At 35.6% G+C, this 19,380-nt stretch overlaps 1 protein-coding gene across 2 annotated transcripts; it reads left to right on the top strand.

The window, feature by feature from the left end:
- LOC109231104 (DEAD-box ATP-dependent RNA helicase 8-like) lies at window positions 367-14,737 on the top strand. 2 transcript variants are annotated; one of them, XR_002068757.1, is made up of 10 exons: window positions 367-885; window positions 3,465-3,525; window positions 5,717-5,951; window positions 7,117-7,355; window positions 7,776-8,027; window positions 8,102-8,282; window positions 9,099-9,187; window positions 9,269-9,342; window positions 9,422-9,550; window positions 14,138-14,737. XR_002068757.1 is itself a non-coding variant. In XM_019396664.1 (10 exons), exons 1-9 carry the CDS (start codon window positions 578-580, stop codon window positions 9,498-9,500), a joined length of 1,518 nt encoding a protein of 505 aa, XP_019252209.1. In that variant the 5' UTR covers window positions 367-577; the 3' UTR covers window positions 9,501-9,533; window positions 14,138-14,737. The 2 variants fall into 2 exon arrangements, 1 of the variants encoding a protein (XP_019252209.1); XM_019396664.1 differs by having other exon boundaries at window positions 9,422-9,533.

Here is a 19,380-nt window from a genome sequence, read left to right on the forward strand (position 1 = left end):
GGAATCGGCAGAAATTAACTGCTAGGTTTGAAGTTCCTATTCTATTTTAAAAGAAAAAAAAAGAAAAGAAATTTCGAAATAACTGCCTTCTTCAAAATTTTCACTTTTTTTAAATAAATTTGAAACTCCAACAAAGTTGGAGAATTGTCCAAAAAATTTACAAATGTTAATTTAATGTTATGCCACTTGTCATCATAATCTTTCTTTGCCTCTCCTATTATATATTAACAGATTTATATCTTCTAAAACCCCAACCAAACGACCCCTAGGGCCCTACTCGCATTTCACTTTAAATTGAAGTCCCTTATTGCAATTATAATAAGTATAAATCCGCCCGTTCCATAAAAAGGTATAAATGAAGCGACCTCTGTTGCAATTTTAACAAATCTCTTTTACGCCCTAGGCCCACGATCCCTGCAATTATTTCCCCTAAAATTTCATCCAATTCACTAAAATTTTCTTCACAATTTCGTCAAATTCACCACAGATTCTTCAGATTCATAAAGTTATATTGCTAATTCATTTTCTCTTCATTTTACGCTTGTTATAATTCTTAGTTTTTTTTTCTTTATTGGCGATGAATCCGAGAGGGGGAAGATATCCGCCGCCGGGAATGGGAGGCGGTGGCGGAGGACGTGGCGGCGGAAACATGTACCCTAACCCTAACGCAAACCCTAATTTTCAACAAAGAAACCCTCAGCAGCAGTATGTGCAGAGAAATCCGATGAATCACCAGCAGCAGCACCCGCAGCAGCATTATCAGAACCAACAACAACAGATAACACAGCAGCAGCAATGGCTCAGAAGGAACCAACAGTTGGCGGCATCTGATTCGTCCATCGATGAGGTTGAAAAGACTGTTCAATCTGAAGCACTTGACCAAAGGTAGTTGCTTATTTATTTATTTTTGTGTGTGTGTGTCCATATGTTCGGATCCATTCAGGATTTAGTGAGGCGAGTAGTACTGTTCGTACTCAGAGGTAGATTCAAGATTTAAGCTTGATGAGTTCAACTTTTTAAATTCTTAGGACTGAACACATTGTACTTTTGAAATTATGAGTTGGAATTTAATATTAGTTGAAATATTCTTAGTGGCTTTTCACACGCACATGTTCATTTGAACCTCTTGTTTATAGGCTACATCCACCTTTGCTCGTACTCATTACCCTTATGTGAAAAGGGTGTGAAGTTAGTAAAATATATTTAGTACTGCCTTCCTCCCAATTTATGTGACGGTGTTTGACTGGATATGGAGTTTAAAAAATAAAGGAACTTGTGGTCTGAAATAAATCATTTACAATTGTGTGGCCTTAAATCATCTCATTAAGGGTAAAATGAGAATTTTGGAGTTAAATTGTTTCTTAATATAAAAGTTTAAAGAAAAGAAAGACTTTTGAAATTTGCGATCTCAAATAAGTCGTACACATTTGTGTGGCTATAAATAATCTTGTTAAAGTTATAATGAGAAGTTTAAAGTTAAATTATTTCTAAATATAAAAATATGTAATTCTTTTTGGGATAGACTAAAAAGAAAAGAGGTCACATAAATATTTAGTACTCCCTCCGTCCCATTTTTTGACACTCTTTCACATAAAATGAGACGGAGGGAGTAATAAATATTTTTAGCTATATGTATAAAGTTCAGACGATACCTAGTTCCCCACTTGGGTCCTCTACCCTGCATATGGAGAATGTTGGTTAGGACGAGTTTAGGTTTAGGCTGAATTTGACGTCTATTTGAAACATATGGATGACATTGTCAAGTTTCGGTTGATTAGTTTGTGGTAGGATTCAAAACCTAAGTTGTTCGTACAAAATAGTATACAAATTAGAATTTTTAAATTGCAGATAATTGTGGGAATTTAGTTGAATTAATGATTTAGTGGGTGCCATCATTAAAAATTTGTACTAAATCCTCTTTATTTGAATTAGTATTGAGCCATTTACTAGGCTGCATTACAGGAAATTTGTAACTGCAGGTAGAAATATTTCAGTGTATCGATAGTCTGGCAAGTAGGAACAGGTAAAGCCTATCCGGGCTTTCCCGGATCATATCACCAATTATCCAGAAATCAATAACTCTTGCTTGCGACATGTCCTAGAGCGTCTAAATAGTCCTCTCTACTTGCCCATCTGTCTGTGGATGAAAACCCGTGCTGAGATTAACTAGAGTACCTAGACCCTCCTAAACGGACTGAAGAAAGTGTGTGGTCTGAAATGATAGAAACTGGAGTACTGTCTTGTGCCCCTTCCTTTGAAGGAAATGCCCACCATCTGCCCTTCCTATTGGGGAGTTGAATCGTTCTATTATATAGCAATATACATGGATACTGACATAGTATTAGTGTGTACCACTTCTTCATAAAAAAAAGTAGTATGTACCGCTTGAAAACTTGTGGTTGGGAATTGTGATCAATTTGAGTTCAGATAAAGGGGGTTAATGATGGAGGTAAGAGTGTTGTACTTTCAGCTTTAGATAAGCTTGGCGCCTTGGTCGACGAGTACTTAACCACCTTCATCGAGCTCATTCTTGAGTGAGTTTAGTGTTTGCTGGCTTTACTTAATTTAGCTAATTCACAAGTCTTAAACTTGTGGTTGGGATCAACTTTGACTTTCGATAAAAGGGGGTTAGCGATGGAGGTAAGAGTGTTCTATTTTCAGGTTAGGATAAGCTTGGTCCATGAATATATACATTCAATGAGCTCAATCTTGAGTGATTTTACTCTTTGCTGGCTTTACTTAATTTAGCTAATTCACAAGTCTTAAATAATTCTGGCATTAAAGGCAGCTTAATAGTTGACACTTCATGATTCAAATGTGATTAGAGAGGGATGTATAAGGTTCACAAGATATTGACAGGTGTCATTTTTCATGGACAAAGTGCTTTAGCTAGTCATATGGTTGTTGGAACTGCTTTTTCATAAATGAAGAATGTTGTTTCTCATAACTTTTTGTACTGTTTGTTTAAATGCAACAAATTGGGCTCAGCAATACAAGAGCTTGCAATGCTTAGAACCCTTTGTCCCAAATTTAAGGCCACATGTCCTTGCATCTTGTGAACTGTGGGACAATAGAGAAAGAGTTGGTTGTGAATCTCGATATGATTCCTGCAGACAATAGGAATGTTTGGATTTTTTTTGGGGGGGGGGGTCTTGTGCAGTCTGCTCATCTGACACAAGTGGCTAATCCCGAGCCTTAAGGGCCTTAGGTCAAGGGGTGTCTTCACTTTCGAGGGAACTTAGCTTCTAGATGATGTATAATTCTGATTATTAGCTTCATCAAGAATATAGTTAGGGATGATACATCTTTCCTCGAAATTCAACTGATTAACACTTTGTCTATAATGTTGGGAAGGTTATTTGGGATTGTATGTTTCACGAGTCTGGTTTATTTTAATAACTATTCTGCTGAACATGTTTTATACCTTAAAAGGGAGAGCTAAATCTCTTTTTCCTCTTCTCTAGTTCACAAGACTGGAAGGCGAGGTTGAACATACCAGCACCTGATACTCGATACAGGACAGAGGTAACTTGCATTTGTCAACTCCGTACGCTATTAGTTGAATTTATCTTGATTTATTCTCTTGATGATGACACTGTTAAAGCCATGTTCGTTGTTCTTCCTAGAAATCATGTTTAAAATTTTTTCTATATAACTCAGACTGTATGTTCACTTTGCCTGTTTCATAAATTAAATGTAGTAAAATGAAGTGGTACCTGCTAAAGAAAGTGGTCATACAAGCATCTCATAGTTTATTCCGTGGCCTTATCAATTTTTGGGCATGGGTGTCTTCAAAATATATATCTAAGAGATATGAATTGTCCATCGAATTCGAACTGTGCGCCACTGGCCCTTCTAGATTTCTCGGTTATCAAATAATTAAAAAAAAAGAGTATGTAGCTAACAAATAGAATATTATGAATTTAAGCCTTCAGTTGTTTGTGTTTGAGCATCCAAAGTGATGTCACTTAAAGGAGTATCCGTAACAGCCTTTCAGAATTAGATATTGTGAGGGATCTTATTAGTGCAAGCATAGTTCAGATTTACTCGCCCGAGTGAGGTTTGTGTTCTAGGGCGGGTTTGGGTTGGAGGCACTGTTAATAACTTAGGTGACTGAGAGTTTGCTCTGATAGGAGCAGAACTGGCCTTCTATGGTTATGCTTCTGGAGTGATAGCCTGAAGTTTAGAGCTTTTCTTTGCTATCTTCCTCGGCTCTGCGTGAGCGTGGATGCTTTGTGTACCGAACGGTACTTTTTAATGTTGTAAAAAGCTTGCTTAAGGCATATTTGAGCCTTGAATCTCGGTGCAGAATGGGCTAGATGCTTTGCCTCGTCTAACTGGCAGTTTAGTGCATCGTTGTGCATGTCGCAATGCCCATGATTCCGTCTTAAAGTGGACAACACAAAATAATAAATATAGAAAGTGATATACTAAGTTGAGAAACTTAATTGATAATTTGAAATTGGAAATTATAATTTAGTAGAAGAAAACTAGTCACTCATCTGATTTTGAATCATGCATCTAATTCAGAAATTTGAGATGACAGTTAAACTTGATTGACATAACCTTTATGTTATGTATTCCGATTGGTTGCAGTTTCTCAATTCGTTGGTGCATATAATTGTTTATATTTAAAATTTATATTTATGTTTATTTTTCCTTGCATTACATACACACATTTAGATATTTTTCCTTGCCTCTGCTTTTACCCAGGCTTTGGGCTTAAAGTTTGAGCTGACACTTAGCTCTTTCCTGTGCGTTCCACCTTTGATAGCATTGCCTTATCTAACCATTTTAACTTTTAGATGAGACAGTTCACACCAATCAACGTGGTATCTGGTCAGTCATGACTCATGTGGTCGACTCTCACTGTGCTGCATAAACATAATGTTTCTACATCTTTGGTCCAAGAAAAAGAATCATGTTGCACATAAGGGCTGGGCATGTCGCAGATCTGAAATTATAAATAAAGGGGTCCCGTCTCTAGCAGTTTATGCGGTTGACACAGATCAATATACCCAAATACCCTCTTAAACTTCTAAGAAAGCTAAAGCTGCTTTCATTCTTTTAGTATATAGTCTATTCTTCAATTTACTTATGAGGTTTCCCTTAGTCATGTCGTACCTTCTTATTTTCCTGTATGGTGTCTATGAACTATACTATCTTCATCTTTCATCTCTGTAATTGTGGTACTGAGAACTTGTTAAGTGCCCTTGTGCAAAGAGGCTTGGCATAGATTAAGAGTGCAAGTGGCACGTTTAAGCGGAATAGCAATAACAAGTTGCTTTTATAGAGTTGTGGGAAGTCGGGAATTTCTGTTCCAGGAGTCGTGCAATTTTCGCTCTTTCTTGTGGCGTATCATATTTTGCATGCGAGGGCTATTTATGTGATACATAGCAGTTTATATGTTCGGGTTATTATGATTCTACACTATTAATATTCTATATTCTTTTAATACTAGGTTACTGTAACATCAATAATACCTCACCTAGATATTTTGGTTTCTGCATGTCTTGCTTTGTTATCTCATGTTCATTAAGTTGGTTTGTTTATCACTGCATTTTTTTGGGTTTCATTTTATGGTGGTGATTGTAAAATATTCTATAGGAAGACATTTCTCATTGTTCTGCATGCATGAGCTGCATTTGCACCTTTGTTTCTTTGCCTCCTTTGGACTTACCTTAGTTACTGTGCTAACCGTTTATTTTCCTGGTAGGATGTGACAGCGACTAAGGGAAATGAATTTGAAGACTATTTTCTTAAGCGCGAATTGCTTATGGGAATTTATGAGAAGGGTTTTGAGAGACCATCTCCAATCCAGGAAGAAAGTATCCCAATCGCTCTTACTGGGAGTGATATTCTGGCTAGGGCCAAAAATGGAACTGGGAAAACTGCTGCTTTCTGCATTCCGGCATTGGAAAAAATTGATCAGGACGTCAATGCCATTCAAGGTTCTAACAAGCAGTTCATAGTTATTCTGCGAACCCTTTATTGGTTCAAATACATGGCATATTTATTTACTAATTGAGGTCGCCAGCTTGGCTCTTTTAGGCCCTTATAAAACATTCCTGATTCTTAGTGGAATTGCAACATAGCAGTGTGGAAACCTTATGTGTGCATCTATATGACACAAACAAACTTCTTTTGCAGAGTGATTCTCTGGATTTAATTTCAATTTAAGTGCATTAGTGCACACTTATTCTGTGAAGGAACACGTATAGCTTGTAATAAAAGGAACTTGCGGAAGTTTTGCTCTTTTTATGTGATTTTTTTGAACATAAATGCTAACTCTTACTCAATCGTGAAAATTCTTTTACATTATGAAGAGCTTTGAGTTAAATATAGATCTCTCTCTCTCTATATATATATATATTTTTTTTTTCTTTTTCTTTTTTTCCTTTTTTCTTCCTTTTCTCACTCTTTCTAAGCCGAGGGTCTATTGGAAACAACCTCTCTACCTTTACTAGGTAGGGGTAAGGTCCGCGTACGCACTACCTTCCCCAGACCCCACTTGTGGGAATATACTGGGTTTGTTGTTGTTGTTGTTGTTGTTGTTTGAGTTAATATAGATAAGCTCGAGTCTCTGTTGAGGTCAGCATCTCAAGCTCGGGCTGGTTTGTTTAATAATGAAGCTGAATTTCGTTCCTTGACTTGGCATAATTTTAGAGTTCTAGATAAAATGTAAATGGCAATTCCTTCTCCGTTGGTTGCACATTGAATGGGCTCATGAAAGTTGTTATTTATACTTTATTTTGATGGTGCATACTGAAAGATATCCACATTTGATTGGATAAACTATGGCCTGCTGGCAATCTAAAGGTTTTGAAAGAGAGTTTGTTTTCTCAGTCTTGCATGTGCTGATAGCTTTAAAACAGATTCTCCTTTTGCACCAACTCTCTTGTCATATACAGCTCAGTCATACGCCTGCTGTTATGTCTTGCTTGTATTTTGGTTAATGGAAGCTTTATTGATGAGGTTTATTGGTCCTAAAGATTGATTTAGCCTCCTTTGCAACAAAAAGGAAATAGTTGTATTTTGTTGTGCTTCATAGAAATGAGATTTGTTTCACTCAGTTTTAGTTGTGTTCTTACTTTTGTCTGGTGTCTCTGAATGCAGTTGTTATTCTTGTTCCCACACGAGAATTGGCTCTTCAAACATCTCAGGTTTGTAAAGAACTTGGGAAGCACTTAAAAATTGAAGTCATGGTTACCACTGGGGGTACCAGCTTGAAGGATGATATAATGAGACTCTATCAACCAGTTCATTTACTAGTTGGAACTCCTGGAAGAATACTTGACCTTGCGAGAAAGGGAATATGTGTTTTGAAAGATTGCTCCATGCTTATCATGGATGAGGTAGTTCTTCTTCCCTTTCCCCTCCTTAATATTGATGGGGTTAAATCTGTATCGATAGTCTTCTTGAGAGAACATATAGAAGACTAAAAGGATGACAACTTGCTATTAATTGTTCGACTGCGTGCTTATAAAAAAAATTTGTCTGAGTGCCTTACTCAGTATAAAGTACTGTTTCACATGCAATAGCTTTTTTTTTGTAGAGAAAGTTTTGGTCAACTAGCATAAGCTAGTTGGTTATGACTTTATTTAAAACAAAGACTGGTTTGGTTATTCTATTCACTTAGAACCTACGAGTTAATACCTTTTCAGAATGATTTCACTCTAGGACTGTTTCCACACATATGGTATCTTTTGTTTCGACTGAAAACAACACTCGACATGACTACTAATTCTATCTTTGTGTGTACTTATGTTCTTCAGGCTGATAAGCTTCTTTCTCCAGAGTTCCAACCTTCCATTGTGCAGCTGATTCGTTTCTTGCCAACAAATCGTCAAATTTTAATGTTCTCTGCTACATTCCCTGTCACAGTCAAGGACTTCAAAGATAGATTTCTGCAGAAGCCATATGTTATCAACCTTATGGACGAACTCACTCTCAAGGGTATAACACAGTTTTATGCTTTTGTAGAAGAAAGGCAGAAGCTTCACTGCCTCAACACTTTATTCTCAAAGGTCTGTACCTAACATAACTATGCTTCGATATTTTGAAATCTGCTGCAATTCACACATTCTAAAACCTTTTACAGCTTCAAATCAATCAATCAATTATCTTTTGCAACTCTGTAAACCGTGTGGAACTTCTCGCCAAGAAGATTACAGAGCTAGGCTATTCATGCTTCTACATCCATGCAAAGATGCTTCAAGATCACAGGAACAGAGTGTTTCATGACTTCCGCAATGGTGCTTGCCGGAACCTTGTTTGTACTGGTATGATAAATGGCATCTGCTTGAAACTACTAGTACTCATACTTGCTACTCTCTCTGTTTCAATTTAGATGACACACTTTCCTTATTAGTCCGCTCCAAAAAGAATGACACATTTCTACAATTGGAAAAAATTCAACTTTAAACTCTTCATTTTACCCTTAATGAAAAGTTTTTATAACCAGACAAATGTCATGGCCCCACAAAACTTTTACCCCTTAAGCTTTTAAGACCACAAATTTAAAAAGTTTTTTTTTTCTTAAACTTCGTGCCGAGTGAAACTACCTCATCTTAAATTGAAACGGAGGGAGTATTATTTTCTGTTGTTAATGCTGGTTCTCAAGTGGCAGCTTGTCATCAATGTTGGTTGGTGAATTTGCCCTTTGTTTATGGTTGATATGTTTGCATTTTTTTAATGGGTGCCTCCCTGATTCCCGAAACTAGTCCAGGTGAGTTAACTGAGAATGTTTGTGCAGTGTCCCGTTTTATCTTGGTTGTTGCTCCTATCTCTTTCTTAGACTTGGTTTTTTTCAACGCTCCGTAATTTCATTGTCCGTATGTACATGTGGAATTACTGGGATCAACTATATTACCTGCTTTATGACATATGCTGACTTGACTATTGCATGATGATCTTGTCCTTGTGCCTGCTGATAGATGATGATTCTGACTTGATATCGAATTGTTCACACCCGATTTTCTTTGAGTCCTCTTCTTTCCATGTGGATAACTAAGTGCACTTCTTTGTAATTATATTGTATGATGTTTAATGTATTTTCTTGATCGATTTAGTAACCTTTTCTTTCATGTTGAGTGCAGATCTGTTTACTAGAGGGATTGATATTCAAGCAGTCAATGTCGTTATAAATTTTGATTTCCCGAAGAACTCAGAGACGTATTTACACAGGGTATAAATGACAAATCTTTGCTAAGTGAATCACCTGTCTATCTCTATATGTGCTATTTTCTTATTACGTATATTTTTGCAGGTTGGGCGTTCAGGGAGATTTGGGCATCTTGGTTTAGCTGTGAACCTGATTACCTTTGAGGATCGCTTCAATCTGTATGCATTCTTTTACAATAGAAGGTCATTTAGTTTACGTACTTGGTAATGAACTAATGATACTGAGTGTATCTGACAGGTATCGAATTGAACAAGAGCTAGGAACAGAGATCAAGCAAATTCCGCCGCACATAGATCAGGCTATATATTGCCAGTGATCATTTATCTGCATGTTTGATGGTGCACCAATGGTGAGTCTTTTGTATAGGTATGCTTCGCGTATGCAATTTGTTAGTGCGCTGAGCTAACTGAGAGTCTAATCTTGCCATATGCTGATGCATCTTCTGTCTGTGTCAATTGCCGATCATCGTTTCGACTTCATTTTTACTTGCATTTAATCTGGTTGGTGGGAGGTAGCAGGTACCCGATGTAATAATCGAGGCGTGCGCAGGCTGGCCTTGAGACTACCGTTATAAAGAAAAGCTATTACCTGTTTATCATGGAACTGTGTTAAAGCATTTGACTAGGTTTGCTTGATACATGACTAATTTATTTGAATCAGAAGTCAATATGCAGTTGACTAGATTTGCATAAACTATAATTTATATTTATTTGGTCTATGCAATATGCAGTTGCTTTAAGTCGACGCTTAGAAAGAAATGATCAACGAGTGACTATTTACCATTCCTTGTTTGATGAATTGTTGGTTCATAACTGCACTGGTTCAACCTTGGAGAATGTGAACTGAATTTAAATTGGTTTTGCGGTGGTTCTATTTTAGGGCAAAAGTGGACCAGAATCTTGTGAAATCTACTATGTTTTGATTATTATCTACTTAAACTAAAATGGAGTAAAATCTCTTTTAGCTCTCAATTTTATTTGCAAGTTTAGGCAGAACTTGGACGTCCTTTAAGTAGATTACAATTTCCTCATTTGGATTTCATTCAATCAAGTTATGAAGATATTCTCATGCAGGAGGTGAAACCTTTTCTTAATTATCTTTTTGGGGTTTTCTCCAGTTTCATTTCGCCTGCCATAAAATAAAGTTCATATATGGTTGGGAGTAGTGACTTGTGAGGTAATTCAAGTGTTACACCGAACGTCAAAATGATGTAAGATACGTAGCCAGGGAAATATCCATCACAGAGTTTGGTATGTATAAATAGTTGCAAGGCTTATCTGTGTAAAAAGTAGCTGCGGGCCCTTGGTTTAGTATACTGAAAACAAATAGGAAGTCTACAAAGGCTTTCTTCCAACATGCCCCTTTTATGTGTCATTGTGATGTAGAAGCTTTATGGGGAGATATATGAAGCACCAAGGAGTCTTGGTGGTAAATAAAGTCAAATCATTTAATAGTTCAGAAAACCCAGGGATTATACATGGTTCACTTAGTTTGCTCAGCGATTGTTTTCTTGGGGGAAAAGTAAAGTAATTTTATTGAAGTACCCAGGAGGTACTAAATATGTACAAGAAGGAGATAATCAACTCTATTCTGCTCTTAAGGGGTCAATTAAATCCAAAAGATTCTTTAATTCATTCACACTACTGTTCCAATACGAAAGCAATATGTTCTCTCCTTCCATCAAAACACCTATGATATCTCGCTACCCAAATAGTCCAGATTATAATGGACAGCTAGATCTGCTGCTCTTCTTCTAATTCTTCTAAGTACCTGGTACAACTCATTGTACTCCAAAAATGTTCAGGATCATGTTCCAAATTGGCCGAGTCTGATTACAGGCCAGCAATAGATGATTTACAGATTCCAGTGCACCTTCACACAAAAAACACCTATTACACAACACTTACCCTTTTATTTGCAAGTTGTCTTGAGTTAAACATGCGCCATGACTATGAGCAATCCATCCAAAACATGCAACTTTTGTGAGGGCCCTCACTTTCCAAATCATATTAATGCGTATTTCTCATAATAAGATTTTCATGTTAGCAAGGCTTTCCATTGAAAAGGTGGAAAAAGTTACCGCCTTCCGCTGCTAGTAATTCTGGTATTGCATTTTGTTCAGAGATTTTTGTTGCATTTTTCTCATTTATAATTCTAGTGCATTTCTTTGTGGTGTATCTGTTGCAATATGGGTAGGTGTTTTTTTGTGCATGTTGGGGTGGTTTTTCTGGTGCATTTTAAGGTGATTTCGGGTGGGTTTTTAATATTATAACTAGAAAGCAAAAGACGTTTGATTTTGTGCATAACTCCTGAATGTGTTTTGTTTATGAATGGTGTCCAAAGTGGAGTAGCATTGCCTTTATATTTTTTTTGGAATGATATTACATGTTTGATACTCCCCCCGTTTCATATTAAATGAGGTACTTTCCTTTTTAGTCTGTTCCAAAATAAATGACACATTTCTAAATTTGGAAATAATTCAACTTTAAACTCCTCATTTTACCCATTTTACCCTTAATGAGAAGCTTTTATAACCACACAAAAATCATGGCCCCACAAAGCTTTACCCCTTAAGCTTTTAAGACCACAAATTTCAAAAGTCTTTCTTTTTTTTCCTTAAACTCCGTGCCAAGTCAAACTACCTCATTTAATTTGAAACGGAGGGAGTATTATTTAACAGCATTTGGATGTCATATTTTATTATTCGAGAAGAAAAGAAAAGTATGATCTTGGCGTTCCTGTGAAGTTCACTGTTAAGGATTCTTTATTTGATCTCAAGATTAAAGCTATTTTTGACAAATTTCTTGGAAATAGTAGAGACTATATTGTGTTGAAGCCTTGATCATAAAGTCATCCGATATATTTTTTGGAGATTTTATGTTTTGAAACAGTCCTTTCACACCGTCAACCGTATATTATTCCAATAAATATTTTTGTACAGTGGCACCGAATGCTGACAAGATTATATTTCAACAATAAATGCTTTTATGTTTTCAAAGTATGGTGCAACTCATAAAATCAAAGTTCGCACGATGGATGATGCATATTTTGTTATTATCCAACACCTCCTTGTGTGCTCTTGATTTTTCCGGTAAAAAAGGAATGACATCAAATGGATAAAGGTCTTTATAAAGGAATGGGTGGATCCATTCAATGTCTGCATAAAGATGCTTGCATTTTCAATCTATGGAACAACGTCTTCAACCGTAACGACATTGAACGAATCCACCCATGTCTTATCTTTATACAAACCTTTATCCAATTTGATTTCTTTTCTTTTACCAAAACAAATCAAGAGCACATTAGAAGTGGGTCATAATATTTGAATATACATCGAGCACTTTGTGAACTTTTGTTTTATGAGTTATACCATGCATGGAAACATACACATATTGACATCTAGCTTTGAAAACAATCTTGCTAGTATCCAGTGCCACTATTGAAAAACATTTATTGGAATAATATGTGGTCGCCAGTGTGTTGCGAACTATTGGAAAGCATAAAATATCCAAGAATAAATCGGACAATATCATGATCAGGTTTCAAAGCAAGGCTGCCTCTATTATTTCCAAGGTTACTTATGAATTTCAAGTTAACTATATGAAATTCCTTGGAACATCATAGTATAAAATTCATTATAGTAACTTCATTGGAACATCAAGATCATACTTACCTTTTTTTTTCCCCTCTAAAAATATGACATCCAAATTGTTGTTAAAGAATACCAAACATGCAAATATCGTTCCAAATAAATAATAAGGCAATGTAAAAAGTACACTCCATTTTGGACATCATTCATAAACTAAAAGACTCAAAATTTATGCACAAAATCAAACTTATTTTGCTTTATTATAGCCTAAAATTGCACCATAAAGACCTTCCCACATGCACCAGTAGAGGTGTTCACGAAAAATCAAGAACCGACATGTATTTAGTCTTGTTTTGGACAAGAAAAATCGAACCAGCCAGACATAAATATATTTATGGTTTATTCTTATAAATAATTTAAAATTTATATAATGTTTTCTTTAAAAATTATTCTAGACATATTTGTGATCCTTTCTTTGAATAGAGTAATATTTAACATAGCTATTATAGAGGATCCATTTGTGTTTTTTAAATGTTTCATTCTAATTCATATGGTTACTTAATTAGCAAGTGGAGTTTAAATACATTTAATTAGCAAGTGTAGTTTAAATACTATAATCTTTTTATTCTTTCACTTTCACAAGCTTATACATTTATTAAGCTCAGATATCTTTTTTGGTTTTGAGATATTTCATCAACAAAGTAAACAAAACATATCAGTTTTTAGATTTCATATTGAGTTTTGGCTTCATATTGCAGACTTTGAGGAGTCATTTTTTAATTCTTTTTAATTATTACAATTTGGTTAGGCTTAAAAATGTATGAATGAAAGTTAGATATTATGGAAGGGGATAATTATGATGTTTTAGGTAGAAGATGATCATGGATTTGTGTTTCATGGGCCAACAGAATTAACCGACATAATCCGGAAAAAGGAACTGAAAATAGTTGGATTGGTTTTGATTTTGACGAAAACCGAACCGAACCAAACACCCCTTCTTGTGGTATTGTCCTGTTCGAGCAGCCTTGGATAACAAGATTTAACGGAAAAAGTACCATTATTATTGCCTGTCCAGTGTCCACACAGTGGCATCTTGTTGCTCCTCCATCAATTTCATTGCTTCCGGTGTTTGTAAAAGAAGATTGACCCTGTCAATTTCCCAATATGATTGAATGTTCTGTGTCCTCTTACATTGACCGGTGTTTGTTCTGACGTAAAGCATCATCCAGTGTGCTATACTTTGTTATACTGATTTATAAAAAAATAATTTGTTATGCTGACTCTCCCCCTTTCTTCCCCAAAATAGTTTAGAATGAGAGGCCAAGAGGTTGAGGTATTTATTTGAGCCATTCTTTTTCTTGCAGAAATCTCAAGTTGAAGGTATGCCACTCCTTGGAGTCTGAGAGAATGGATAACTTGGCTGTTTCACGGTTGCTGAGACAATGGAGTTCATCTTAGATCTAATGACAAAAATTTAAGTGATCCAAAAAGAATTTAGCAGTACATACTGACACTGGATAGGTCCGGTAAAACACTGACTGTTGGTGAGTCCCCTGGTTTATGTAGTATTTGGCATTTGTCGTTGTTTCCTTTTCGCTGTATGTTCATCGGATAAAGCTGTAAAAGTTGTTGCTCTATGGTATTTGGACTATATTCATCTGACGGCATATATCAATGTGGGGATTGGTTGTGGAAAAGTGATGCCGAAAGATATCTCCCAACATCTTAAGTGATGGAGTAATCATTTCGTGAATTTACAGAGATGAATATTAGAGGTTCAAGCACTGTCTCAGTATTTGTGTAGCCTGTGTTCCAAGGGCTCTGTACTCCTTTCAGCTGTTATAGCTTTTATCCTGTTATGTTCGCGTTTGGAATTATCAAGCAGGTTATGTCTGCATGAATGTAGTCAGTTTGGCTGATGTGAAGAGTATGGTTTTTTTTTATCTATTTCTGGATTTCTATCATTGGTTCTTTTCTCTTTATTTGGCCTCCGTTTATTCTCCGTTATATTAGTGTCATTTATACTCTTGTTGTTGGCAAATTGGCTCGTATTTGCCCTCGACTTTAATGGCGCTTATAGCATGGACTTGGTGGATCCGACGTGTCAAAATATTTTGGGAGAAAAGACCCAAGTTACTCCTTTATTTTTTTTATTGTGGGTTAAAATTGCCATTTATTATACTTTATGTTGGACCTCCGTTATGGTCAAAGGTCAAATAAGAGATGGTTTGCTAGTAAGGGTATAAATGGACCGAAAGTATAACAGGGTGAATGTAAGATATCTCTTGTAGTTAGAATTGTATTTTTGACCCTTTTTCCTTGTTAATTTTCCTAAATGAATGGGGTCTCAACCGGTTTAGCCATCACAAGGAAGTGGTCTTACCAATCCTCTGCTCTCCACATATATGAGTTCACTTTTTGTTAATCAGAATGGTACCCATGGTTTGCCACTCCCTCGCAATGTGATTATTATACCATATTTACATTCTATCAACGCATGCACAACTTAAAATGTTTCCCTAGAGTCTAACACAATTCAACATTGAATTTAGTTCAATGAAATTACGAATCATCAAGATAGGTGATGAGATATGCGTCAATTGAGTTAAAGTGAATTCAAATCTCTTCAAAAGATAAGTCTCTAAAGTGGTAAAGTGTGACACCCTAAACAAATTGTACATAGGCAAAACAAGAAAGAAGTGATGTGAATAAAGAAAGCAAACTTTAGTTCTTAGCAATGCGCTTTAAAGACTGTACAAGTCTAATTCCTGAGCGAACAATTTAACTAGTTGGCTGGATTTTTACATGACGTCCTTAGGCTCCCTGGCCCTTAATCTAATGGACCTATTTTTATCATCATGACTTTTTCGGGGGATTTGCTGCCGTATTCTATATTTGTGCCACCTTTTAACCCGTATCCTATTTTTAAAAATTATTGATTTGATAGCCAGCTGACAAAAAATCTGTAATGATATGACAATTACACCCCTGACAAAAGATATAAAACCTGCATCACGCATTAATCGCGCGATCTGCAACCTCATTTGTGAAAAAAGATCTCCTCCTCTCCTCTCAACAGCTTTATCAAAAAAATTAGAATCTTATCCAGATTCATCTTCGGAATCACACTTGCATGAAGTTGTTTCACGTTGAAGCTAAAACTTCATGCTAATGTAGCATGAAGTTGTTTCATGTTGAAGCTAAAACTTCATGCTAATGTAGCATGAAGTTGTTTCATGTTGAAGCTAAAACTTCATGCTAATGCATGCTGAAGTTATATATCCTGCAGTCTACTGTTTTGTCATGAGTTTTAACTACAAGAAATTGGACTTTTGTGGCGCCAAAAGTCGCTTCAAATGCCTATAATGTCGCCACTGAAGCCCATTAGAGCGACTTTAGCATCCGATGTTGATATAATTTTTATATGGACAATTGAAAGAAAAATCAATAAAAATAAGTAGAATCCAGGTTGCTCAATATTTAAGAGCTGCTTGGCATTTTAAAGGAAAGGAGAGAAATCTAAATGATTTTGCTTAAAAAGAAAATACTCTATAATATACGGCTTATCCACACAAGTAATGGAGAACTTACGAAAGCTTTGGAATATTATTTTCGAGCACTAGAACGAAACCCATTCTTTCATTACGTGCGACTATCTCCACTATAGAAAGAAAAAAAAAAAATCTAGTAAAGTAACTACTAGAACCAAATAGGCTTTCTACATATGCATCGTCTAAAACAACGATTTTTATCAGCTGTAGCAAAGAAAGAAAATGAGAAAATATATAAGAAAAAAATAAAATTACCTTATAAAGCTTAAGAAAATAAACATATTACTCCAAGTTTTTAAGCTTTTCAATATATGAGTACTTTTTACAATTTAGTTCTTAAATATTAAAAATATCTAAGTACTTTTTTTGTACTAATAAAGTACCAAAGATATATAAGTATCTCTACAACTATTTATGGCGACCTAAAAGATTGCAACAAAAGCACCACTTGTAGTAGCGATCGAGTCACAACAATTGACCTTTTGTGGCGATTAACTCTCAGTCGCCGCAAATAGATTTCCAGTCATATTTTATTGCAAAAATTAGTATGTATTAGAGGCGATTTGAACAAAGTCGCCACTAATACTTTATTATCTGTAGCGACAAAAATGCCTCTAAAACTGCAACCTTTTGTGGCTATCTTTTTTAGTCGCCACTAAACGCTCTACGTTTGTAGCAACTTGGTTAGTCGCCACAAAGGTCGCCACAATAAGTCATGTTTTTTGTAGTGTTTATCCTTCAGTCTAAACATGCTGAAGTTATTTAGTTCATTTGCTAAATTTTCACACTAAACATGCTTAAGTTTTTTTAGTTCATTTGCTAAAAGTTTAGACTAAACATGCTTAAGTTTTTTAGTTCATTTGCTAAAACTTCAGACAAAACATGCCGAAGTTAGTTAGTTCATTTGCTAAAACTTCAGACTAAACATGCTTAAGTTTTTTTAGTTCAATTGCTAAAATTTCAGACTAAACATGCTTAAGTTTTTATCTTGCAGTATGTAATTTTCTAATGAGTTTCTGTTAATGCATGCTGAAGTTATTTAGTTCATTTGCTAGAACTTCAGAAAAAACATGCCGAAGTTATTTAGTTCATTTGCTAAAACTTCAGAGTAAACATGCTTAAGTTTTTTAGTTCATTTGCTAAAACTTCAGACTAAACATGCTTAAGTTTTTGTCTTGCAGTATGTAATTTTCTAAAGAGTTTTTGCTAATTCATGCTAAAGTTATTTAGTTCATTTGCTAAAACTTCATACCAAAACATGCTGAAGTTTTGTAATACAGTCTACAGTTTTGTCCTGAGTTTTATCCGAAATTTCAGTCTAAACAAGCTGAAGTTTTTTAGTTCATTTGCTAAAACTTCAGCTTAAACATGCTTAAGTTTTTGTCCTGCAGTTTGTCAAAAGTCTTTATTAAAGAAGGGCAAAATCCTCTTTTTAAAATGCTTTTAACAAAAAAATTGGTATGGATGCAAACGGAAATGCAGAACGGATATAAGTTAAAAGGAGAGACCAAATAAGACGTAAATAGCTCAAAAAAGAGAAAAAAAAACATAACATTGACTGCATTAATTTCACCGACTAAGAGCAGAGCAGGTTTCCACAGGCAGGGGCCCTTCCCCATGAAAACGGCCATTTGATCTATCACAAGAAAATAGAATGCTTTCCTTTATTGCCTCGTGCCCTCGTAATCATGTTTATGTATGTTTTTTTGCCTTTTCTCCCTTTTAAAGTCCAAATACATATTTGAACAAATTTTCATATTTGTAGATAAAAAAAAAATGTTGGATCATTTCTTCATTTCTGTTGTGCTTCGTATCATTCATGCGCAGGCCATCTAATCTGAATTCGAGCTAATTTTTCCTTTATATACTTTATCTTAGAGTGTCGTTTAATTATTTCATCCACTAAAACTGTGAACAAGTTAAATATTATAGGTGAAATTTGTACATATGATCTCTATGCTTTACTCTTGTGTCTCAAATCATTCCGCCATTGATGTGTGGCTATAATTTCGTATTTTAGTACATTATTTGCCTTGCATTTTATATGCTTTAATGATAAACTACACTTTAAATGTGCATAATGGAAGGTTTAAGAATGTCAAAGGGAAGATAACTACCATAAGGAAGGAACTGAATGATATACAAGGCAGAATGAAGATTGCTAATCCAACAAGTAATCTGTTTGAAGAGGAGAAGGAACTACTACTACAACTAGAAAAGTGGGATAAAATTGAGAAATCCATCTACAAACAAAAGTCAAGAGTGCAATGGTTAAGGCTGGGAGATACTAACAGTGCCTATTTCTTTGCTAGCATGAAAGGAAGGAAAGCACAAAATCAAATTACAAAGCTCACTAATAGTAAGGGGGATGTGTTGACAGATGGGAAGAGTATTGAAGCAGAAGTGATTGGGTTCTATAAAAATCTGTTAGGAACTGCAAGGGGAGCATACCAGCTATTCATCCTAGCTGGATAAGGAATTGACCAGTGCTAACTAGAAGGCAGCATTTGCAGCTCATTACTCCTTTCACAAAGGAAGATGTAATGGATGCACTAAGAGGTATAGATGACATGAAGGCACTGGGGGGGGGGGGGGNGGGGATGGGTTTAATGCATGTTTCTTTAAAAAAGCATGGCATATTATTGGAGATGATATTGTTGCTGCAGTATTGGAGTTTTTTACTACTGGGAGACTGTATAAGCCTATCAATAATACAGTAGTCACCCTTATACCTAAAGTAAAAAACCCAAGTTCAATCAGAGAGTATAGACCTATCTCATGTTGCACTACATTATATAAAATCATATCCAAAATGTTAACAAGTAGATTGAGGCAAGTGATGAATACACTGGTGGATGAGAGTCAAGCAGCCTTTGTTCCAGGAAGAGGATTGATAGATAATGTACTGCTCAGTCATGAACTAATAAAAGGTTATGGTAGGAAAGGGGACTCACCTAGATGCATGATCAAGATTGACATGCAAAAGGCATATGAATCAATTGAATGGGTGTTTTTGGAGCAAGTATTAACTGGGCTGTGTTTCCCCAAAATATTTA

The sequence above is a fragment of the Nicotiana attenuata genome, chromosome 8 (genome assembly GCF_001879085.1).
Source record: "Nicotiana attenuata strain UT chromosome 8, NIATTr2, whole genome shotgun sequence".
NCBI lineage: Eukaryota > Viridiplantae > Streptophyta > Magnoliopsida > Solanales > Solanaceae > Nicotiana > Nicotiana attenuata.